Here is a 26,561-nt window from a genome sequence, read left to right as displayed (position 1 = left end):
CCGTGTAGGTAGAAGGCTGAAATTTGGCAGGCTCATTCCTTACAGCTTACTTACAAAAGTTAAGCAGGTTTCATTTTGAAATTCTACGCGTAACGGTCATAACTGAATCCTACTTACGTACATATATACGTCCATAGCCTGCAGCTCGGTCGCCGTGTGAGACGGGGTTGCGTCCTGCGTCCCCCATCCCCACGCCGCCCAAGTAGTTGGCTGCCTGCCTATTTTACACTTTTGGAGAACCGCCAATGCCTCTTAAATATCTTAGATTCACAGGTGACGATTTGAGTAGTGGACACTTTGATGTTTATGAATGTTTCAACTCTCAAAAGCTGGATGCGAAGTTATCGATGAAACCAGTTGTATGCTTACAACACTTCACTTCAACACAACAAGTCCTGCAAATACGATTGTAATTGAAACAAACCATGAAACTCAAACTGATTATGACAGCAGCAATCCAAGCTGTGAGAAAACAGTAAAAAGGAGGCGTGTCAGACGTCATGGTGCATTTTCTGATGTAGCTAGACGGAAACAACTTCGTGACGCTGCCGCCAAATACTCGCATAAAAATCCACAAGTTAATAGAGCTTTTGTTTCTAGGTACGATCCCAATAATAAAATGCGGCTCATACGAAAACAACAGGTTTGGCTCAAAAAAGGCGATTGTAGATTTGCGTACAGCCACCGAAACTTGTAACGGCACCAGTGGCTTAGTGTAGTGGGGGCGGCAGGGGCGGCCTGCCCCGGGCGGCACTTTTAGGGGGCGGCAAAATTTCACAATAAATAATAATAATATCTTGTAAAAATTTGAACCATACCTAAATAAGGGGGCGGCAGAATTTTCCTCCGCCCCGGACGGCTGACACCCACGCTACGCTACTGAACGGCACGAGACTTCAGGTCACGTGTCTGCAAAAGAACCTCATTGAGGCAACTACAGTAATCCCTCGCTATATCGCGCTTCGCCTTTTGCGGCTCCACTCCATCGCGGATTTTATATGCAAGCATTTTTAAATATATTATTTTTTGCTGGTTCGCGGATTTCTGCGGACAATGGGTCTTTTAATTTCTGGTACATGCTTCCTCAGTTGGTTTGCCCAGTTGATTTCATACAAGGGACGCTATTGGCAGATGGCTGAGAAGCTACCCGGCTTACTTTTCTGTCTCTCTTGCGCTGACTTTCTCTGATCCTGACGTAGGGGGATTGAGCAGGGGGGCTGTTCACACACCTAGACGATAAGGACGCTCGTCTAAAAATGCTGAAAGATTATCTTCATGTTGCTATCTTTTGTGCAGCTGCTTCCTGAAATGACATGCTGCATGGTGCTTCGCATACTTAAAAGCTCGAAGGGCACGTATTGATTTTTGATTGAAAAACAAACTCTGTCTCTCTCTATCTCTCTCTCTCTCTCCCCCCTGCTCCTGACGGAGGGGGTGTGAGCTGCCACCTTCAACAGCTTTGTGCCACGGTGCTTTGCATACTTAAAAGCCAAACAGCCCTATTGATTTGTTTGCTTTCCTCTGTCTTTCTGACAGACTCTGCTCCTGACGCGCACTCCTTTGAAGAGGAAGATATGTTTGCATTCTTTTAATTGTGAGACAGAACTGTCATCTCTGTCTTGTCATGGAGCACAGTTTAAACTTTTGAAAAAGAGACAAATGTTTGTTTGCAGTGTTTGAATAACGTTCCTGTCTCTCTACAACCTCCTGTGTTTCTGCGCAAATCTGTGACCCAAGCATGACAATATAAAAATAACCATATAAACATATGGTTTCTACTTCGCGGATTTTCTTATTTCGTGGGTGGCTCTGGAACGCAACCCCCGTGATGGAGGAGAGATTACTGTATTTTTACTGGCGGTGGCTCAGGGGAGAGAGTTTTTATTCCTCGCATCCCCATTATACCCTCTGATCTCCAAATTCAATTCAAACGCCTCCAATTTCCAGTAAGGCTCTGCTTCACAATGACAATTAATAAGTCTCAGGGACAGACCCTACAAAAGGTTGGCATTCATTTGAGGCAAGATTGCTTTTCACATGGCCAACTGTACATTGCATGCTCAAGAGTGAGCTCAGCACACAGCTTGGTCATATTACAATCTGAGGGTCGAACTGACAACGTGGTATACAAAGAGATCCTTAACAAATAATTATTGGTATATTTTCTCTCAGTTTAAAAATGTTTACTTTTCTTCTTAATAACAATTTTAAGGCAATACTTTGCCGCTGCGAAGCGCGGGTATTTTGCTAGTCCATAATAGAACTAACTATTTTATATTAGAGCGAGTAATTAACCATAGTAAAAAATAGTAAAATGTAATAAATTGAAAGAAAATTATGTTTCATGTTTTGTTAGAGGTTTTCGTTGCGTTATCCGTTCTTGTTCTGTTTGGCTTTGAAATTAACACACAAATACTTTTTAAACTTGCACTTTTACTGTAAAACTTCAGTAAAAACAATATTTGGAATTAACTTTTCATCAATATCGTATTGAATTTTGATTCTGTGCTTGGACCTTCATCGTAACAACACAACATATAACTGCCCGTGAGTGTATTTTGTTCTTTCTCTCTAATAAATAAACCGACTTTCTCGAATGTTTATCCCTGTGATTTGTTAATTGTCATAGCAAAAACTATTCTAACAGGAAACTGTAAACGTTTTAATATGAATGGCATATCAGGATCTCCTTTGGTGTCTAATGTTATCCCCTGAAGATGGACTACATTACCTTTCTTGTTGCCTGTTAAACGTTTACAGAATTCTTCGACCAATTTTGCATACAGTACAACTAATCTTGTCCTATTGCAAAGCCCATCACTCAGACATCAATTACACAATTACATTATGATACATCCTTATTTCTACAGTAATTTGGCTGGTGGAAGACCGGACATTGTTAATGGTTGTAGATATTCTTCGTGATATTGTAAGTTGATGTTTTCATCTTCCGCACCATCACCACCAACTGTTTCAGCAAAGTCTACTGATACGCATTTAACCAATTTGCTGTGTAGCCGATTGACAAATTTAACGTTAATTTGTTTGACTTCATCGTTTCTCAGTGCTGGGATTGCCTGTGTACTCATTTCTTCTTTTGATAACCATCCGGGATGAAATTCTTCAATAAGATTTGGACATAATAAGTGTTCTTTTATTGGGAACTTAAAGTGAAGAAAATGTAAACATTTATAAGAGCTGAGGGCACAGGAACTGTGACTGACAAAAGCATTCACACGAATGAGAGGTGATAACCGGAAATGGTTGCGAGGAGGGCGGGACTTGAAAAAATCTCTTGGCAATAGTTTCGTCTCATCTCAAGATTTTCTTTTATAATAGAGTGACATTTTGTTTCCCGGCCATCACTACAGACTACCAGGGGTAAGTTAAGTATAACATTGTGATGTGGTTGGGGCACCAACCAGGCCACTCCATTTAAGAGACAAAATACAAAGAAATAGATGCTCAAGGGATCAGCAATTGACATCAAAGCAATTGCCTAGAAAATCAGCCTGGAAATGGCTTCTCTAAAGGCTGAGCCAGGCTTTAGAGAGCTCCACATCGGTCATTGCACTCCGCACTGGTATGCCCGGTATGTCGGGGTACCCTGTACCACTCTGTCTCACCTGCAGCTGGTGCAGAATGCCAATGTCAATTTATTTAAAGAGCACATTTAAAACAACATCAGTAATGCTGTAGCCCTAGTGCCAGAGGTGTAGCTAGGGTTTTCAGTGCCAGGGGACAACTGAAGATTTCGTGCCCCCTCCTGTTTGCCAAAATGCAATGGGGAAGGGAAAGAAAATTTTAAAAAATGTATTTAAAATAATAGTATTTTAAGAAAAAAATGTCATATTTTTTATTTTAAATTTTTAAATATTTTAATTTTTTAAAGCACTTTTATGCGTATATTTTCAAGGTTTCGCTAAATTTATAAAGATAGAACGAAGTAAAATAATTAAGACAACAATCCATCATTAGTTTTTGTAAGACAAAATTCGTTTTCCGTATTTAAAAATGATTTTAAAGAAAGTATATAGCAAATTATAAAGCAAAATAATAATATATTTATAAAAACTGCATTACAATTTATTCGTACGAAAACATGATGGGGGAAACTTCTAGACTTTTGCAGCCATCTAGTAGAATACTTCACCACAGCCCAATCAATTTTCTATCAAACACATAAACACAAATCACTTGGCACACAGAAATGGCGTTTGCAACAACTTAGACAATGATACACTAAAGCCTCATGTCAGTCGCGCAACCTGTTTAATAACGTCAAAAATGTTTCTGGGTGGGAGTCAAGCATGTTAGAGTAGTGGAGGGGATAAATTATTGTCTGTTGGGTATGTTTTTTATTGACTTTTTAGTGCATTTAAGAATCGAAAACATTTCATTCTAAAATTTCGTAACATCAATTTGGCGCCCCTCTGGATGCTGCGCCCGGGGACAGATGTCACCCCCCTTGCCCACCACAAACCCCCCCAGCTACGCCACTGTGTAGTGCTTTACATTAAAACATACAATGAACATAAATAAAATAAATAGAAATAAAGTATAATAAAATGAAATACAGCCAGTGGTGAGTTAAAGAAAAGAAGGAAGATGACTAAGGGTAGGGCAACCATCAGTATCAGTGAAGGTCACTGAAAGCTAGAGAATAGAAATGAGTCTTCAATCTCATTTTAAACAGTTCAATTGAAGGGGACTTTAATGTAATTAAGTAAAGAGTTCCACAGATAAGGTGCAGCAAGCTGTAAACGCCTTGCTGGAGTTCTGACCAGCAGCAAAAAAAGGGATCACATCGCTCCGGTGTTGCCTCTCCTCGTCGGCTCCCTATTAGTTACAGGGTGAAGTTTGTGTTTAAAGCCTTACATGGCTCAGCTCCGCCGTACTTAGCTGATCTTTTTGATTCGTACTCGTCAGCCAGGCAGCGGAGGCCTTCAAATCAGCTATTGCTTACCATCCCATGTGCGCAACTGAAGCTAACGGGCGATCGTATCTTTGAGGTGGTGTGGGGGGTGGGGTGGGGGATTGTTGTTGAGAGAGGGATGGTTGGGGCGCAAAATAACCTAGCACTGGCACTGACTGTAACGGTCTGTGAAGTTAGCAGGTTTTAAATTCTAAATGAAGGCCTTGTTATGACATTTTACAAGCTCCCAATTGTAAGTCAAATTCACTCATGGTTGTCTCCAGGCTTAGGGTCGCCCGTCTTACCAGCATCATAGGCCCCTGGCCAAAGTGGTGTACTGGAACTCCTGTTTTGATAGCAAAAACAGAAACATAAACTGGCACCAGAAACATTGTTGGCCCCTATGCTCCTGGGGCCCCCGTCCTGTGCCCATACACTAAGATGACCCTGTCCAGCCATCTGTCTAAGTTCGTCGAGACTAGAAACAAGAAACGCACACCGCAGACGCACGTGGAGATCGCCAGACTGACGGGAGCTGTCTGTGGTCCTGAACGTTACTGCAGAGCCGCGGAGATGCCGAAAACACGTTTCAAAGGACTTAAGCGGTGTTACTCAACCATGTGAGTCGCTGGACACCATAAACTGTAAAAAAAATCCAGTAAGGATAATGACATTAACCGTATAATTTCACGGTGAAAAAACTGTAATACAATAAATGGTTAAAACGACGATTGTAAATACATATATGCACGTGTTTTAGCTGTCAATATCAATTCATTGTTTCAATGTGCGGGGCTGTTTTATAGATGATTGTTGCATTTCCATTTACTGTACTCACCATGGTACAGAATTCTATATTTGCATAAAGTTGGTATATTTGCATAAGTGCACGCCCCATTGCAGCAAAACTGCAAATTCTTCCTAATAACTTCCATATTTGTGCACTGGGAGAGATAAAAGTTTTAACGATTGTTAGCAAATTAATTTTTCAGTGTGTTCCAATTGTTTTTCGTGGTTATGGAAGCTGATTTATGCTGAGTTACTTTTGATATACCTGAGGAACCGTAGCACACCCTACATCAGAAAAGCAACCTTTCATTGTCCACCGGACAATACGAACATATGCGTTTTGTACACACAATTACTCAAATTACTCTTGTCTTTTTTATTTTTAAGAATACTAGGGGGCTTTGCTCCCTGCTCGCTTCACTCGCCAATCTCCCTGCCTGTGCTACGTGCCAGCAACTTTGTGTCTCTGCCGCTCACTTATGTGGATTTCACTTTCCCCAATCAACAAAACTTTTAATTCTCGCGGATACGCCTCTTCATCGGGAAGAAACACTACTTTTCCCTGATGGCAACACGAATTAGACGATCTACAAATCTCTGACTTAAACCTTAAATCCGAACGTTATATTCAATCTCTTTTCACTGTTCCGTTATTTCACCAAGTAATAATTTTCATTTGTTAGCGCTAATGCGATCTTTACTATCAGTTTTTTTGAGCCTTTCAATTCCACTGCTTTCATAATTTCTGACCTGCTCTGCATGGTATCGCGCCATCGTTTTTGAACGTCTGTTTGTTTGCACTAATGCAATCTTTACTATCATTTTTTGAGACTTTCGAATTTTAGTACTTTCATTATCTGTACCCTGCTCTGAATGTGTACAGCACCAATGTTTTTGAATTCTTTACAACGTTCTACTTTGTCATCTACTCTTTGTCTTTTATTTCCAGCCCTGGGTGTGGCTAAATCTCTTGGCACAAAGTCTCGTCTTGCGGGACGTGAAACTGTGTCTCTGAGAAAGTCACTTCTTGTCAAAAGATTTTTGTTATATAATAGAGAGATTTAAGTGCAGCTGTTAGTATCTGCTTATTAAGTGTGTGTTATAAATTTAAAATTGCGCAACTGAATGAGAACGAGGGCTTTGAGGTCATCTGCTCAACCACCTGCTGAAGTCGAGGGGTGACAGGGCTTTCTGAGCTCTTGTGGCTTTGGAACGATCTGCTGCTCTTTCTATTGAGGATTTTAAGACTCAGTTTTAAAAAAAAACCAACTTTTTCTCTTCCGCTTTTAATGGTGGGTAAAGTCGTCGGGAGGGGGAGGATGGAAATGAAACATTCATTAATAAACTGTTTTACATCAGTGCTTTACGGTGGTCTTATATGTACAGCACTTTGGTACAACTTCTGTTGTGTTTGAATGTGCTTTTATAAATATTTTTGACTTTGACATTAGCTGAAGTTGTTTTGATTTGAGGTAACTGTAAGGTGTAAATTTAGAACATAATGAAACAATTTAATATTTGTGACAACAGAATTAGACTGTAAAAAAATCATGTTAAAATTACGGTAAAGTACTGGCAGCTGGGTTGCCAGAATTTTACCATAAAAAAAAAATATTTAAAAAAAAAGTGACTATTTTCAGTTTTATAAAAATGTTACTTTTACAATAAAAAACTGGCATCTGGGTTGCCAGAATTTTACCGTGATAAATAAGGTGATATCATTTTTAGGTCTACCATTATAACTTTGTAGTAAATAATTGTTTTTTCTTTACACCTCATTCCAACAGAAGGGAATGTGTAACCATAACCAGAAATCCATGCACTATAATAAATATGCCAATCAATAAACCATTAGAAAGTATTTGTGAGGATCAAACCCCAGTACACAGTTTGTATCAGTCAAGTAACAACAACCCATAGCAAACAAGTATGCATTGAAAACAATTCAGTGTTTAAGGAAGTTACAGCACATTGTCTGGTGGAGAAGTAAAGTTTGCCTTTGTGGTGTTTGGTGTCCTACAGATGTGCCCACTTATCAAATACAACCCACCATAAATCAGCTTTCATAACCTCAAATAAACCTTCAGCACGCAGGGAAAAATAAGTCTGCTAACTTTGTTTGTTTTTTTCTCCTCCTGCTCAAAGGCATGCGGTTTGCCAGGACGAATATGGTAAAAGGGGGCGCGTCCTTAAGCACATATTGTCATTTCACAGGGGGCGTGTCCTAATGCAAATATTGTAACTTCACAGGGGGCGTGTCCTAATGCAAATATTGTAACTTCACAGGGGGCGTGTCCTAATGCAAATATTGTAACTTCACAGGGGGCGTGTCCTTTTGTAAATAGTGCAACTTCACAGGGGGCGTGTCCTAATGCAAATATTGTAACTTCACAGGGGGCGTGTCCTAATGCAAATATTGTAACTTCACAGGGGGCGTGTTCTTTTGCAAATATTGTAACTTAACTGTTACTGAAATAGCACTTTCCCGTTTTACATTTTACAGTTGTTTATCTTTGCTATTTAACACTTTTACACTGTAAAATTAACAATTTTTTTCAGTGTAACTGTAATGTATCAGTAAACTGCATGTAGCATATTTTGAAGGTAGACAAATATCGATTTTACAGAACTTGGCTGTAAAAAATAATGAAATGTACTGTTTTCAGTAACATAAGGCAACTTTCCTTTTTTTCAGAAAAGGTATTTTACTGTCACCATTTACAGCATTTTTACTGTTAAATTTACTGACATTTTTTACAGTGTAGAATTGCTGACTGCATTGGTTTTCCTGAGACAAAACAGACACTGGTCTATGCCTGACAGTTGCTTGATGGTTAGCCATTTATCTATCACATTGCCACCACATTTGTACACTTTTGAACATCCTATTTCTTTAATGGCTTTTAATGATTCTTTACTGGGTTGTATGGTTCCTTGTAGAATTACTGCTTGACCAAAAGCCATTCCCATTCTGGGATGGGGTCTTTGTTATTTCTAGGTCTACTTATAATTCCAAGAGCCAACCTGAAAAGAAGTGCTGAGGCAGCCTTTTGCTGTTATGCACCTAAAATTGGGAATACTTTATCAATGGAAATTTACCAGGCTAATACTGTAGATCAATTTAAAATAAAAACTACTAAAACATTAATTTAAAATGGCTTTTTTGTAGCTACATTTTTGTTGCATCCCTATAAGTCTATTTGGACATTGAATGATCATTTTCCTCCGAATTCTACAATTCCATACTAATCTCCACTATTCTCTTCTGTCTTTTCTGGTTCTCCTTTGGTGGTCATCTGTGCCACCACCACTTAATCAAGGTACCATGCTGCCCCCTGTGATTATAGATTGAATGGCGGGGGTCCCAGATGTCTACATGACCATCCATCCATCCATCCATTGTCCAACCCGCTGAATCCAAACACAGGGTCACGGGGGTCTGCTGGAGCCAATCCCAGCCAACACAGGGCACAAGGCAGGAACCAATCCCGGGCAGGGCGCCAACCCATGACCATCATCATCAAATTCTTTTATATGAAGCCTGTAAACCACAAGGACTAATTTAGAACATCTATGCTATGAAGAATGCTCAGTGTGGGCTGGGTGGTCTTTTGGCCTTGGAACCCCTGCAGATTTTTTTCCATTTTTTTTTTTTGTTTTTGTTTTTTTTCTGTCCTCCTGGCCATCCAACCTTACCTATTTCTTTGTTATATACTGTATATTATTAATATTATAATATTATTGCCTAATCTTGTTTGTTTATGTTTTATATAATAACTTTCTTTTTATTTTCATCTTGTAAAGCACTTTGAGCTATATTGTTGATATGAAATGTGCTATATAAATAAATATTGTTGTTTGTGGTTTGAAAAACTTCCTAAAATAAGCTGAAATCTTTTGTATGTGGTAGGCTGCCTAGCAGGACACAAACAGATTAAGAAAACCTGAACTTAGTCTGTGTTTTTGTATGCAGCAAGGGTCATTTTAAAATAAGGAGCCCATTGGTATTTCACAAATCTGTTACCATCTATTTTTGAAACTGAAAAATACTCTAGCCTTTATGATTTTTTTTCTTTCATCTTAACAACCTTTTTGTTCACTTTGCTGTCCCAATATAAGCTAGAGTATTTTTCAGTTTCTTTGTTACACCTTACCTGATGAAGGGGCCTTAGCTACCTCGAAAGCCTGCATTTGTAATCTATTTAGTTAGCCAATAAAAGGTGTCATTTCACCCTACTTTTTTCCTGTATCAATCTATGGCTAACACGGTACAACACTCTACTGCTACATCTATTTTTGGTTATTTACTGTATGGAGTCTGTTATAAATCTATTCTTTCTGGCTCTTTTTTGAATTAGAAATGGTTTCCCTGCACTCTAAAAAGAGAAAAAGGGCTCTTTTTGATTTAAGGTAATAGTTATAATGAACTATATTAATATGTTTGTTCACCTAACGTAATTTATTGCCTTACTTCAAATTGAAAAACCTTGCTGTCACTAAATGTAACTTCTTCTATTTAGTCTAAAGCAAAATATCGCTTTGGAGACCTTGCCGGCTCTGACCCCTGTGATGTCACATCCGGGCTCGCACCAATGGCAGAAGACCTACATGAGCCCGACCCCTTTGACTTCACTTCCTGTCTCCCCCTTTAAAAGCTTCCACCTTTTCCCTATTCCCTCAGTTCTGTTTGGACTCAGTTTTGTGCACATCAGTGCTGTATTATTTTGAAAAGCAACTTTGCAGCCAGGAAACCAAATTATACGGATGGCTGCCCCAAACCTTTATATGATTCTGCCTCAAGTTTGTGACAATATTATATATATATATATATATATATATATATATATATATATATATATATATATATATATATATATATATATATATCTATACACACATTTTATGTATACTATATAATGTTATGTAATGTTCAAAATGTGAGGTGTATTTAATATATGTATATATAATTATTTCAAATAGATATTTTATGTATAATTTATAAACATTTTTTGTGAAAAGCTTATAAAATATATTGTGTATTTAATATGTATATATATATGTATTTTTTGTGAAATGTTTGTTCTGAATATTTACAGAAAAAACATGTTCAAGGAATGACCAAAAAATTGATTTTTGTGTTGCAAATATTCAGTAATAAATCTAAAAGAGTTTTGCTATAGATGGTTCAGTAACATTCACCACCATTAGATCAGTTTAAAAACATGTTTCATGTTTGAAGGCACTGTACAAAATGTAGCACTAATTTTAAAATAAATTTGCTTCCATTGTTTAAAGCAAAACATTGTTGTGGTTTGTTTTATTAAAAACAATTTCACTCTAACAAACAGTGAACTCAACACCATATAAAGAACATATTTAGTTGAGTCCAATTAAGAATTTAAGTTGGCATTACAGTGAATACAATAATGGACAAAATTTTAATTTGAGTTCATCCATCCATTATCCAACCCACTATATCCTAACTACAGGGTGATGGGGGTCTGCTGGAGCCAATCCCAGCCAACACAGGGCGCAAGGCAGGAAAAAAAACCCTGGGCAGGGCGCCAGCCCACCGCAATTATTTTGAGTTTTTAAAGAAATTTGGTTAGAGCTAAATACATTTTTTGCTTTTATTCAAGTTTTTGAAAAGGTTTAAAACAAACTCAGGGCGGCACGGGTGGCGCAGTGGGTAGCGCTGCTGCCTCACAGTTGGGAGAACTGGGGACCTGGGTTCGCTTCCTGGGTCCTCCTTGCGTAGAGTTTGCATGTTCTCCCCGTGTCTGCGTGGGTTTCCTCCGGGCGCTCCGGTTTCCTCCCACAGTCCAAAGACATTAGGTGGATTGGCGATTCTAAATTGGCCCTGGTGTGTTTGTGTGTGTCCTGTGGTGGGTTGGCACCCTACCCGGGATTGATTCCTGCCTTGTGCCCTGTGTTGGCTGGGATTGGCTCCAGCAGACCCCTGTGTTTGGATTCAGCAGGTTGGAAAATGGATGAATGGATGGATAAAACAAACTCAAATGAATTAAGTTTACTCAAATACTTTTTAAAATTTGAAAGAAATCAATTAAATTGCTTGTTACCTTGTGAAGTAATTTATTTAGGTTGATCCAACAAAACATTTTTTACAGTGTGTGGCACTGGTTTGAAGAACTGCTTTAGCACCTTAATGTTGACCCAAGAGGTGTGGCAGACATGTACTGCTTTGTTGATTGTGTTGTAAAGTTGGCTTCACTTTATTTGGCATCATATTTGGTTGGTGGAATCCTGCCTTACATCCAGTGATGCAAAATAAGCTTTGTCTACACCTTAATACTGGAAAAAGCAGATCTGGGAAACAAATGCCTGGATGATTTAGGTAAAAGGAGACGTAAGGCTCAGTGTCCAGCAGGTGGCGCACCATCCCTTTTTTAGATACAGCAGACAGTATATCGGAATACGGCACTGGATTCCGTCCAACTCCCGGATAAGTCGAGAGGGTTGCCGACTGGAAAGGCATCCGGCCATACAAACCATACCGAAACTTCTGTCGGAAACGTTTATTTAAAATAACAGTGACCCCATATGAAAATGAGAATAGCTGCAAAAGAAGAAGAAGAAGAAGAAGAAGAAGAAGGGAAATGAGAATTGCCATTTCGTAAACAGTACATACTTCTGTAGTCCAGATCCAGCTGTTTGACATCATGGAAGTGGATCCCTTCTTCCCGGGCAATGCGGCCAGCCTGCCCTTTGGGTCCCTGCTCATCCACTGCCAGTAACAGCATCTCCTCAGTTATAACATTGGGCTCCACGCTATCATACAAATGGTGGCTCATTGTCCTGGAAGACAAGATGTGTCTGTAAAAGTCATCACCCTCTAAGAAATGCGGAGAAGTTTTTTAAAAAGGCAAATAAGGTGTTTGGTCGTATCGTAAAAGCTGTTCGATATAAAGGGTCATTATGGTGAGACTATACAATACACTCGTCAGACCACATCTGCAGTGTTGCGTGCACGTGATAGGGGAAATCCCAAATCTCCGGACCACTTTAGAACTCATTCATAAAAAGGCTCTTCAGACTTCAGCAATGTCTAAGAAATGAATTTCTTAGGTGATCCACTAGATGGGTATAATCAGCTCTGTGTAAAGCGGCACTACCCACGGTACTACAATGCCACACACTAAGCAAAAATCCGAACCAAAATTAAATTAGAACAAATCCATGATTTGCATATTTAGAATAAAACAAGTTACAGATTTTTTTTTCTTTTCCACGTCCCAAAACTACGCAGGTTAGATTCACTTGCCACCTTACACTGGCCCATATCGAAATGGTCTACTCACTGATACTACGCATGCGCAGATCAAAATTACGCAACTTTTCTCGAAGGTATTTACTGTCAACATTTTATAAGTTGTATATTTTGCATGTGTGACTTTTAATCTTGTACAGGCCATTGTATCCATGCACGAGTAATGGCCGTCTTGTGAAATCTTTGCATCAGGCTGTGTCTCTTTCGGGCATTAAATGATGCATATAGAATAAATTGAGAAATGTTAACATTTCCATAAATTTGATAGACGACTTCTAAATACAACATGTTAAATGATGACATGGTATAACGTTATAAGTTTAATGTTACGACTTACAATAAACGGATGGGTGTAACATATACGGTAGGATACTTCGACAAAGTAGGACAAATCGTCAGAACACCGCCTCTGTTGCGTTCGGGATAGGCTCCGGGACCCCTATGTCCCCAACCTGGGGATGATGGAAAAATGAACGAACCGAAAGTGTGTAACCAGAATCAAGTGTGTTTTCAAATTCAATTGATTTAATTATTGTTCAACGCCAGGACCAGCTCAATGGGGTCATTTAGCCGTGCTGCATCTCCCCCAAAATATCATGCCATAAACCAACACCCCACCAACACTCCCGTTGTCAGCTATACAATTATATGGTGGAATCGGGGCAGTTTACGATACCAAGCCACCCCACTCTAGAATTTCAGATGTCCCCTTTACCATTTTGGTGTGAAGTCAGGGCTGTAGCAACTTTACTGAGCGCATGCGCAGAACGTTGTGACAAGTCCTCAGGTAAAATGGAAACATACATTTTGCAAATTACTAAATACAGAATTAGCGCCTTCAGATTTGTTAAAAGTAATTTACGTAAATAGAAACCCACAGTATCTGTTCATTAATTAAATGTATCCCATCTACATATTAACAAGCTGCTGTTATCATTTTTCACAAAATAACTGAACTGAATTGGTACAAAACTGCAAAACGTTAAACGAAATATATGCTAAGAAAATCCTAGTTAGCATACAACTGATGAATTGAAATATTAGATTTAAGGGATTACCGCGGTTAACCAGCCGAGCTCCTCACCATAAGCACAGGCCAGTAGGGGGCGCGGCGCGCGCGAATCCTGCAGAGACTGACGGCTGCGCTGCCTTCAGAGAGGCATAAAACTGCTGGCCGGTACCAAGGGAGGACTTTACAGGGGGGTTGGGCTTTTAAATCCACCCTTTTCAAACCGTACTGCCTACATTCTGTTTTTGGTTTGTTTTATGTTTTATGCACAAACGTTTTACAAAACATTTTACAGAGATTTATAGAGAAAACAAAATCAATTAAATATAAAAATACGCCAATAAATAAAAATACTGTGAAATGTGATAATAAATAACAACGTGACATGCGAGTATAATTTTTTTTTTTTTTACTTTTTTTCTTTACGTATATTTCTATTATTTCTTTATTTCTGCACCTTTTTGTCTGTTCACAAGTATTCACTTATCAAATGGGTGACTAAAGTGCATTATGGCCAAGGCTGGATTATGGAGTACTTTAAAAACACCCCTTATGCCATTAAGCATTAGGTAAAGTCCAAATCAGTTAAACGCAATAAAAGTCCTAAGTAAATATCTGGATGAAAGAAATAAGACTTCTTCTGCACCGATCAGCCACAACATTAAAATCACCTTCCTAATAATTTGTAGGTCCCCCTCGTGCCACCAAAACAGCTGTGATCTGTCAATGCGTGGACATTAGCAGCAGATCCTTCAAGGCCTGTAAGTTGCGAGGTGGGGCCTTCATGGGCCTTGTTTTCCCAGCACATCCTGCAGACTCTTGATTGGATTGGGAAGTGGGGAATTTGGAGGCCGAGTCAACACTTTGAAATCTTTTCTCAAACCATTCTTTAACACTTTTTGCAGTCTGCAATTGTGTATAATTCCTTAGAAGACTGGCGTCCTTCAACATCTGCAATAAGATGCTGCAGATGTTCTATCAGACGGTTGTGGTGAGCTCCCTCTTCTATGCGGTGGTGTGCTGGGGAGGCAGCATAAAGAAGGAGGACGCCTCACGCCTGGGCAAACTGGTGAGGAAGGCAGGCTCTATTGTAAGCATGGAGCTGGACAGTTTGACATCCGTGGCAGAGCGACGGGTGCTGAGCAGACTCCTGTCAATCATGGAGAATCCACTGCATCCACTAAACAGTATCATCTCCAGACAGAGGAGCAGCTTCAGCGACAGACTGCTGTCACCATCCTGCTCCACTGACAGACTGAGGAGATCGTTCCTCCCCCACACTATGTGACTCTTCAATTCCACCAGGGGGGGTAAACGTTAACATTATACAAAGTTACTGTCTGTCTGTATACCTGCATTGTTATCACTCTTTAATTTAATATTGTTTTTTATTAGTATGCTGCTGCTGGAGTATGTGAATTTCCCCTTGGGATTAATAAAGTATCTATCTATCTATCTATCTATCTATCTATCTATCTATCTATCTATCTATCTATCTATCTATCTATCTATCTATCTATCTATCTATCTATCTATCTATCTATCTATCTAATCCTGCTGAAAGAAGCCATTGCCATGAAGGGGGTGTACGTGGTCTGCAACAATCTTTAGGTAGATGGTACATGTAAAAGTAACATCCACATGAATGTCAGGATCCAAGATCTCCCAGCAGAACATGGCACAGAGCATCACACTGTCTCTGCCGGCTTATTTTCTTCCCATAGTGCATCCTGCTGTCATCTCTTCTCCAAGTAAATGACACGCACACACAGGCCATCCACATGACCTAAAAGAAAACATGATTCATCAGACCAGGCCATCGTCTTCCATTGCTCCATGGTCCAGTTCTGATGTTCATATGCATATTGTAGGCACTTTAGGTGGTGGACAGGTGTCAGCGTGGGCACTCTGACTGGTCTGTGGCTACACAGCAAAATGAGATGCACTGTGTGCTCCAACTCCTTTCTCTCAAGCCCAGCATGACATTTTCCAGCAATTTGTACTACATTAGCTCTTCTGTGGGATCAGACCAGAAGGGCTAGTTTGAGCCCCACACACATGAAAGAGTCTTGGGCCACATTGTGGTAGGCACTAATGACTGCATACTGAGAACATCCCACAAGACCTGCTTTTTTGGAGAAGCTCTGACCCAGTCATCTAGCTGCCATCACATTTTGGCCCTTGTCAAAGTCACTCAGATCCTTACGCTTACCCATTTTCCCTGCTTCCAAGACATCACCCTCAAGAACTGTCTGTTCACTTACTGCCTAATACAGTATACCCCCAACCCTTGGCAGCTACCATGGTGACAAGGTGATCAATGTTAGTCACTTCATGTGGTAGTGGTTTTAATGTTATGGCTGACTGGTGGAAGTGTAAACTGTTATCAGAGAACAAATTATAAAGTTGAATGTCATGCATGATCTCATTTTCCAGTTTGAATGTCTTGGTAAAAATGTCAGGATGTCCTCAGTAAACAGGCAGGCAATCTCAAAAACATTTCCTGTTGCAAAATCAAAGCTCAAAAAGGCTGAACCCTCGCTTTACCACACTGGAGATCCCCACACCCCTCCTCCCCTCTATAGTCAGACATTATGAACATCACATGTCCCCCTTAATAAGGGTAAGTGTCTGTGGGTCTATTTGTGTTTGATCATTTGCTATGTCTCTGTCATTCCAAACAGATGGCACATCAAAAACATGAACTCCTCTTTTATGACTCCAATACCAAAAGGCATATAACAGAGACACAGGCATTGCGTTTGTCATTCTAACACATGGATTATCACAAACATTAACTCTGCTTTTACTAACCCAATACCAAATGGTATATAACAGAGACATATGCATTGCATGGTGCACTGCAAACATTAACACCAAAGTCTGTGTTGGTTAATTTGATTTTTAATCGCTAGGTGGGAAGCACAGCTAGTGGCAGTATTAAACCAAGTAGACAGAATGAAGTACAAAATATATCCAAAACTATATATTGGATGTGAACTTAATCTGGGTAGTGGTACCCTTATTGACAAGCAGGGGACACAATCATCAAAGCAGGAGGTCATTCAAGACCTCATGGATTGTAATATAGATAGATAGATAGATAGATAGATAGATAGATAGATAGATAGATAGATAGATAGATAGATAGATACTTTATTAATCCCAAGGGGAAATTCACAAAGCCCCATAGCAGGATTTGAGGTTCCCCAGACCGCCAGAGGGTGACATGTTTGACAATCAATCTGGTCCTCTCCAGTACACCTCTGCAGTGAGGGTAACATGCAGGAATTTCTGTTGCCATTAGGGGAGTCCTAGCCATATGACACCAGAAACAGATGATGGACCGTAAACGTGCCTATGGCACGGTACCTGTTAGGTGGTTGGGGCACAATATAAAAGAGGGTTTTGTAAGGGGGGGGGGGGGGTTCTTAAAGGCAAATACGTTTTTTTAAGAGAATGAAATTTGGACCTTGCCGTGATCCGTAGAGAAGGGCAAGGTCTAGTATTGATTTCTGTGCAAGCCCTGATCATGAAACATCACTGATTTCGAGGTTTGATTAACATTTTTGCCAGAGTGGTGGTTGGGAGTGGGGGACTGAATTGGATGCAACACCTGCTGCTTACACGCAGCCCATCTCTCCTGCTGGTGGTCCTGGCAGTAATAATAATAATAATACATTTTATTTATATAGCACCTTTCCCATGCTCAAGGCACCTCAAGAATGGCAGGGTATACAGTATATACATTTTACTAAACCAGATAAATAAATAAAGAAGAGTAAGATAGTAAATTCAGAGAAAAAATCCTAACAGACAACATAATTACAACGTAGTAGTGCAGCAACTTGAACTGTACGGCATATCTGTTTTTGAACTGGCAGTTATTGTGGGAACAAAGCTTATTGTATGTGTTATTGGGGGACAAAGCTTGTCAACTGGGTTTCATTGCTCAGTGGCACACCAGCACCAGTTGCTTCATGGGGGTCTCCAGATCCCCAAATGCCCTCGATCGCTGATCACGTGTCATTTCCTCACTGCACTTGACGCTTCGCTGGACACCCCAACCGCATCAATGGAGTATCTAAGCTTCACGGAGGTCATACCTAAGAAAGAAAATATGTATGTGTTTTTTAAATGTCGACGCTTTTGTCATGGCTGCTTAAAGTGCAAGTGTCCCATCCGTCATCTACAATACCTCTCTAGCTCTAAGTTTTTTAAAAGATTATTGAGATTTATAACGGGCTATATTTATATTTAAATTGTATGCATTGAGGCCCTTTGGACATATCTCGACCGCCTGGGGAGAATATGCCTCTCAGGTCCAGAGCCTGGGGTTGCTACAATATTTTAAAATAGTTAAGTATGTTCACAAAAATGCAAAGGCTATGAATAACTTAACTTGTTAAGTTCTTGACTTTAGTGTTAATTCTGTACCCGCTGTGGAATTTAAAAGCATCGTGGATGTGACTTTTCATTTTTATAAACATAAACATGTTTTAGCAAAATGAGCGCTCGTGAACAAATTCACGGATTGCGACATTATATTTTCTGTTTATTTCAGTTGCTTTCTTATTTAAGTTTAGGAGACACCTAACTTTTCCTCTGTATGGTGAATTCTAAAGGAATCTGAACGGAAAAGGAGTTTGGCAACTGTTACGGAGAAATGGACACCGACCACAATAAAGACCGTCTAGAACAGGGGTAGGCAACGTCGGTCCTGGAGTGCCACAGTATGTGCAGGTTTTTGTTCCAACCCAGTTCCTTAACGAGAACTCAATTATTGCTGATGAAGCACATATTGCTTAAGTGACATTTTAATGCTTCATTTTAGTGGTCTCGCTTGTCAAGGTTCTCCAACCTTAATTGCTTATTTCAATCTTAAACTGCTGCATTCAGTGTTTTAATTGCTCCTTATTAGCAATAAGATGTAAAAGACAAAGCAGCCAGCAGTTCTCCAGCTAGCTTTTTTTCCAATTACATCTGTGTGTGTTCATCATGCACGGTTTGATTTAATAAAACACTTAATAGAAAAATGTGACAGACTGAAAATGATCTGTTTTAGGCTTCAAATCATTTGGATGATATCCTTGGAAAGGAAAAAAATCTACGATATAAAAGCCTTACATTGCACAGACTAACAAGCCATAAAATTAAATAAGGTCTGAGATTGGCAATGATTGGTTTCTAATTAAGCAATTGGGTTGAATGAAAACCTGTAGCCACTGCGGCTCACCAGGACCGACATTGCCTACCCCTGTTTTACATCTTATTGCTAATAAGGAGCAATTAAAACACTGAATGCAGCAGTTTAAGATTGAAATAAGCAATTAAGGTTGGAGAACCTTAACAAGCGAGACCACTAAAATGAAGCATTAAAATGTCACTTAAGCAATATGTGCTTCATCAGCAATAATTGAGTTCTCGTTAAGGAACTGGGTTGGAACAAAAACCTGCACATACTGTGGCACTCCAGGACCGACGTTGCCTACCCCTGGTCTAGAACACGGCCTAAATTCAAGTTTAACAGTATTTAAATATAACATCCACGCGCTCATTAAACAAGCTGATAGGATTACTTTACAGGATCCAATATTCTCCAGTAAGTCAATTATTTACACTTATTTACATACAAAAGGCGTCTCCCTTAGAGTTTTTATTTACGATCTTTTTTTTTGGCAAAGCTCGACCCTCGCAGACCCCAGCTTCCTTTTCGACGCTTGTGTCGTTGCTAGGGAACCGATGACCCGGATTTCAGATATGCAAGACGTTCAGTGTTATGACTTTTAAAAAGCGCAGCTCCCGTTAAGAGAGTTGGGCAACGCATAGTTTGCATATACTAAAGCTTCTACAGCTATAAGAGTTTTCTTTTCGTCGTTTTCTGTTGTAAAGTTAGAACGCTCTACCGGCGTCAGCTAAGCGTAAACAGCTAGTGATGCCGTAAAATGACGTATAGTTTGTCGAATCACAATTGAGCATATGATGCGGTTGTCCAATAGAAAAATATCTTCCCTCCCCCTGGGTCTGAAATAACTGACAGTGCGGTTACACCAAGTATTGTTTAGTGAGTGGATGATCTTTACTAGGCTCCGCCTTTTTATAATAACTGACAGCTATTCCAACTAATTAATGCTGGATGTGCAAACTATCCCTCCCCCTCGGCGTCCGTCCTTCGTGAGGCAGTCGCAGGCTGTCACAGTGGCTTGTTTGTTGTCATCAAGATGGAGTTTTTACTGGGGAATCCTTACAGCACGCCAGTGGGTCAGTGCATAGGTAAGATATGGCAAGCTTTGGCCTCCGGGGCTTTAAACCGCTAGCAGAAATATAAGGTTCCTTGCTGCTTTCCCCAAGTTGCCGAGCCAAGCCGTGCTGTTACCGCTTTAAAGCGCATATGCCTGCGGAGAGGAGATGAACGGAGAATCGAGTCGACACGGCCCAGTCTTGCATGCCTGGGCCGTTCCGGTCTCGTCTCAGTTGTTGACCTGGGGGGGGGTTGTCTGGAATGTATTTGAAGAATGTTTACCAGGGCCACCTTCGTGCGGTCCACTCTTGCTCTGGTCGGTCCATAGTTTGTGGTAAGTGTTCTGGGCTGTGGCCATCTGTGTCTGTGAGTCAGACTGTCGGTTATCAGGCTTGTTCTGTGGAAGCGTTCAGGCGTGCGTGGCCCTTGACCTGCATGAATGGGCTGTACCGTGAGCAGACCTCGCCTTTGTGTACACGGCTTCAGGCCTTCACGTGTAAGCCTGTGGTCGGCTCCCGGACCCATGGAAGTCTGTAATCGGGAATGAGAGATAACGTAGTTTTTAGTCATTGCCGAGTCATTTGTTTGTGCAGTGTAAGGCACAGACGCATTTATAATGCTTTACTGTGAGGACAGTTGCGCAAGAGAAATTGCGTTGCTTTTATGACACAACAATGAAGCAATTAAGCTACACCGTTCATTTTAATGGCTGATTTGTTCGGAGTGATACACACTGGGCTGTGGTGTTTCTCCATCTTTTTGATATTCTGTATGATGTGTACTAGTGGTGCTAGTAGAAGCTCAAAACAGAACAACCCAAAACATTTTGCTTGAAAACAAATGTTAATAGTCTGCACTTTCCTTCACAATATTGATGAACTAAAACAATTTTATAGTTTAGGCTCGTGATATTTAATTGATTAAATAAACCACAACCCCTTTAACTAAATGAGCAGGTTAGAAAATGCACTGGGGGTTGCCAGTTTATTAGGCATCACTGTCTAGTAGTGTGTAACGTCTTTTTCGGCTTTCAGAAGAGCGTGAATTCGTCTGGCATTGGGGTTCCACAAAATGCCAGAGCAGTCAGTTGGGAATGTTCAACCACACCTCCACTTTTCTTTATACATGCTTCCTTTAGGGCATGGGTCCTCAGTCGTAGTCTGGGAGGGCCGCAGTGGCTGCAGGTTTTCATTCCAGCCAGTTTCCTAATTAGAACTTGGTCCTTGCTGTTAAAGAAACTTGGCATTTAACTCTATGCCTTATTGCTTTCATTCATCAAAGACTGATTTTAGTTAGTTTGTAGATCAGACCTGGCGGTCCGCAGTGGCTGCAGATTTTCACTTCAACCAGTTTAATTAGAACCATTTAATTACTACTAAAGCAATGCATTTTTTGGGCTTAATTTTAGTTCTCTTGCCAGTATAATAACATATTTTAGTTTGTAGCAGCTGCATTTAAGTTTTAATCATTGCCTGTTTTCTTAACCAGACATTAGTAACGAAATGCAAATAACCAATAAACCAGCAGCTGTCCAGCTAACGTACTTCCTTTTAAACCTCTGTGTATGCATCATGAAATATCGGTGTTAAAAATGTTTAGAAATAAGTGAGAGGGGAATTGGAAGGAGTGTTACTTTTAAATCTGTGCTGGTCCACCAAACACATGGATAATGTTCTCTGAAAACGAAACTCTACAGTACCATTCAAAATTCTCTTGGATGAATGAAAACACTAACGAGCCAAATAGTTAAATACCAAGTTTTATTATCGGCAAGGACTGAGTTTTAATTCGGAAACTAATTGGAAGGAACACCTGCTGCCCTCCAGGACCGTGACTGAGGACCCTTGCGTTTATGGTCTTTCTTTAACCTTTATGGCATTTCGCATTATTGCTCATGCAGGTTGTATACACATTCTTAATCCCCTAAAACATCTCATTTTCTTAACTGCTTTTCCTGGTGAGGGTCCAAGTGGCAGTAGGCCAAGCAGGTCAGCTCTGACTTCTCTGTCCCCAGCTACGGATTCCATTTCTTCATAGGCGTTCCCAAGTCAGCCACCTAATATAATCCATCCAGCATGTCCTGAGTGGGTCTGCCCCAGGGTCTCTGCCCAGAGAACCTCCAGGGAGAATTCTCCTGGGGGCATTCTTAATGGCATACCCAAACCACCTCGGCTGCCACCTGTCATTCTGGAGGAGCAGCGACTCTACGCTAAAGCTGAACTACTGAGCTTCTCACACTGTCATGGAGTGTTAACCCAGTCACCCTGTGAAGAAACCTATTTCTGCAGCTTGTTCTTATGATTTCACTTTTTTTGTTCAAGACCACTTGTGACCATTCACAAGGGTAAGGATGTAGATCGAATGGTAAACCCAAGAGTTTTGCCTTTAGACTCTGCTTCCACTTCACCGCCATGGACCAGTACGGTGCCCACAAACTGCCACTACGACTGCTCTAATCCGCTTGTCGCTTTCACATTTACTTTTTCCATCAGTCTTGAATAGAATCTGAGATACGTGAACCGTTCCACTAAAGGCAGGTGTCACCCACAATCCATACACGCACCTGGAGAGACCAATCCACTCTTTCCTGTGATAAAATTAGGACCTCCGACTTGGATGTGCTGATTCTCATCTCTGCTGTTTCATACTCTATCGTAATCACTCAAGAACGTGCTAAAGTTCACGGTCCAATGAGGCCACAACGCAGTCCCTAGCCTTCCTACCCCGACACCCTCACATCCTTGGCTGTGCCTTGATATCCTGTTCATGAAAACCACAAACGGAAGAGGTGACAAGACCCCGCGTTGGTGGAGCCCCTTTCCCACACTGAACGAACTGGATTTAACGCCAAGTATTCACGCACAGCTCTGGCTGCATTCCTATAGGGAACAACTAGTACGCCAGAGTGGTTCTCTTACCCTCATATTCCTACAGCACCTCCCATATGCTTTTTTTTTTTTTTTTTAAATCTACAGAACACATGTAGACTGGGTTGTCATACTGCCACGCACCCTCCAGCAATGGATTAATGCATCTTTTTAGTGTTGCATGGGATGGTGGGTAAAGCACTCCTAGAATGGCAGACTGATATGGCAGTCCCCATATTGAAGAAGGGTGACCAAAGGGTGTGTTCCAATTACAGAGGGATCGCACTCATTTGCTTCCAGAGGGGTTGGCTTTTCCCATACCATCACACTGCCCCCATCAGCATGTAATGTAGACTCCTAACAGGAAGGCTTCATGGATTGCACCAAATTCTGACCCATCCATCAACAAGATGTAAATGGAGCCTGGAGTTGTCTGACTTTTTGCCAATTTTTTTTTTTTATGGTTCAGTTTTGATGCGTCAGTGCCCACTGGAGACATATTTATGATTTTTGTTGAAAAAGTTGGCGTCTGACAGTCTTCCGCAGTTAAACTCAGTCTGATAAGTGGTGCTTTTATTCATGACGTTCTAAACAGCAGTGTTGAATGAAGATGTGAGATTTGCTTCTTTGTGGCCTGCGTATTTACGTGTACAGTTCACGTCCTTCTCCTTTGACCCTTTTGATCCTCCAGCTGTCTTTGCCTACAGCATCACCTATCACTGATAGGTTGGGATTCTCCAGTCCTGAAAAACACCTGACAGATACAAATCACTGCTATCGTGTTACTGATTTGGTTGAGTCTGATAGAGAGAGATACACTAAGGGGTTTCGCTCGCCAACCCCCCCGGCCCTGCGCTATGCGTCAGCCACTTTGTGTCTCTGCCGCTCGCGTATGTGGATTTCACTTTCACCAAACAAGAAATCTTTTAATTCTCGTGGATAGGCCTCTTCATTGGGAAGAAACACTACTTTTCCCTCATGGCAACACGAATTAGACGATCTACAAGTCTCTGACTTAAAGTTTAAAATATGAACAATATATATCTCTTTTTGCTATTTCATCTCTTTTCGTTATTTCACAGAGTAATAATTTCTGTTTGTTTGCGCTAATGTGATCTTTACTATAATTTTTTTGAGACTTTGAAATTTTCGTATTTCCATTATCTCTAACCTGCTCTGCATGTGCATCACGCCAACGTTTGTGAATCTCTTTACGACGTTCAACTTTGTCATGTACTCTGTCTTTTATAGCTGGCCCTGGCGTGGTTAAATTTCTTGGCAGAAAAATCTCGTCTCATCCCAAGATTTTTTATATATATTATATATATATGGAAGAGAAGGTCTGTGATACGGTTTGCATATTTGCAGTTGGAGATCCACAAAGGGAGAAAAAACGAATCACGTATTATAAAATAGTTTTATTCCTGAGCTTTCAACCCCTATCAGGGGTCTTCATCAGAGGATAATGCTTAGACTTGCAGGAATCAAAGGCAATATGGCATAATATGGCAATATGTTCACAATGGAAAAAGAAAACAATCGACACATCAACTTCCTGGACATTTACATCAAAAGAAATAGTGACGCCACCCTGACCACAAGTGTTTACCGCAAACAATGCTACGTAGACAAGATCCTACACTACGCCAGCAACCACCCGGTATCTCATAAACGGAGCTGCGTGAAAACCCTATTTAAACGAGTCCACACGCATTGTAATACCAAGGAAACAAAAATTAATGAGAGACGCTATCTGTTTCAACTTTTCACCTCGAACGGATACTCAAAATCATTCATTAATCGGAGTCTACACAGCAGACGCCAAAGGAATCAGCATACAATCGACGTAAATCAGAACCCCCACCCCACCTGGCATTCACTCCCGTACCACCATAATGTGTCAGAAGGCACGGCACGCACCCTGACCAAGTGGGGCATCAGAATAGCACATAAACCCACCAACAATCTGCGCATGGTCCTGTTTAATGCTAAAAACAAGAAATCGACAGCCGAAACACGAAACGCAGTTTATAGTATTCCATGCAATTCTTGCTCAGCTGTATACATAGGACAAACGTCAAAAAAAATCTCAACACGTGTACAGGAACATCGCAACGCCGTCAGAAGAAAGGACGCACTATCTTTGATATATGCACATACTAAAGCGACAGGACACACATTCAACTGGGACAACGTAAAAGTAAAATTTAAGGCCAGTACAAAAAGCGCCAGAGAGTTGGCCGAGTCTTGGCTATCAGATGAAAACGCCATCAACAGACACTTGGACATAAACCCAGCATATGCCAACTTAAGAAGGACATATACACATTAATTAAACTATACAACCCCCCCCCCCCCCCACCCCCTTGATTATACTGACTTAGTCACCTCCACCCACCCCCCCATGCCCCCCCCATACTGAATGTGTTGCTATATATTGCCTTTGATTCCTGTAAGTCTAAGCATTATAGATATAGATATATAGATATATATATATATATAATTTTTTTTTTTTTTTAATAACCTTTTCCACTAATCTCCTGCAAACCCGGACATGGAGAACCCTTATGTTCTTTATTGAAGTGTAGACCACCAGCACTATGTGTTCATATTTTATTAACAGAATGAATTCCTTTGGGCTTATTGTTAACTGACCATAACAATGCTAAAATAAATACATTCCTTTGAAGTACTTTTTAAATTATTAAAATATTTATAGAAAATATATATAATACATATGGCAAGTAAATGTAAAGTAAAATATGCCTCATAATTACAATCTATTATATTGTTTAGTTTCTTTGTAATATACTTATCTGAAACAAAGCTTAATTTACAAAAGTAGTTTTCACCATTTCTTTTCAATATATAATTCTCACACATTGATTCCATTGATATTGGCAGTTAAACATTGCTTAAATGTAAATATACATATTCTTACAGGGTTTTAGTCATTAATTCTGCTACAGCTTTTTCTGCTGTTTAATATTTAAGATATTATCCATCCATCCATCCATTTTCCAACCCGCTGAATCCGAACACAGGGTCATGGGGGTCTGCTGGAGCCAATCCCAGCCAACACAGGGCACAAGGCAGGAACCAATCCCAGGCAGGGTGCCAGCCCACTGCGGGACACACACAAACACCAAGCACACACTAGGGACAATTTAGAATCACCAATCCACCTGACCTGCATGTCTTTGGACTGTGGGAGGAAACCCACGCAGACATGGGGAGAACATGCAAACTCCATACAGGGAGGACCCGGGAAGCGAACCCAGGTCTCCTTACTGCAAGGCAGCAGCGCTACCCACTGCACCACAGTGCCGCCCTATACGATATTATATCATATATAAAATTATACAATAGTATATTGACATTTATGCAGCTATTTTCTTTCCATTGTGCCTGCTAGAAATTCCTAATTCTTGATAGCGTATCTGTTCAAAGGA

At 40.4% G+C, this 26,561-nt stretch overlaps 3 protein-coding genes across 3 annotated transcripts in view; 1 reads left to right on the top strand and 2 right to left on the bottom strand.

Annotated features, from left to right (window-relative positions):
* LOC114661408 (dynein regulatory complex subunit 3-like) overlaps positions 1 to 12,516 on the bottom strand; it is a 53,446-nt gene extending 40,930 nt beyond the window's left edge. The window contains exon 1 of the mRNA XM_028814618.2: positions 12,354 to 12,516. Coding sequence (XP_028670451.1) covers positions 12,354 to 12,516 — 163 coding nt within the window. The remainder of the gene's footprint in view (positions 1 to 12,353) is intronic.
* LOC114661106 (retinoic acid-induced protein 1) overlaps positions 1 to 26,561 on the bottom strand; it is a 684,250-nt gene that overhangs the window by 351,024 nt on the left and 306,665 nt on the right.
* LOC114661104 (TOM1-like protein 2) overlaps positions 20,146 to 26,561 on the top strand; it is a 93,439-nt gene continuing 87,023 nt past the window's right edge. Inside the window, 1 exon segment of the mRNA XM_028814236.2 lies at positions 20,146 to 20,274. Coding sequence (XP_028670069.1) covers positions 20,223 to 20,274 — 52 coding nt within the window. The 5' untranslated portion in view covers positions 20,146 to 20,222.

The sequence above is a fragment of the Erpetoichthys calabaricus genome, chromosome 11 (genome assembly GCF_900747795.2).
Source record: "Erpetoichthys calabaricus chromosome 11, fErpCal1.3, whole genome shotgun sequence".
Taxonomy (NCBI): Eukaryota; Metazoa; Chordata; class Cladistia; order Polypteriformes; family Polypteridae; genus Erpetoichthys; species Erpetoichthys calabaricus.
The sequence above is the reverse complement of the archived record's forward strand: the minus strand, read 5'-3'. Positions and strand labels throughout refer to the sequence as shown.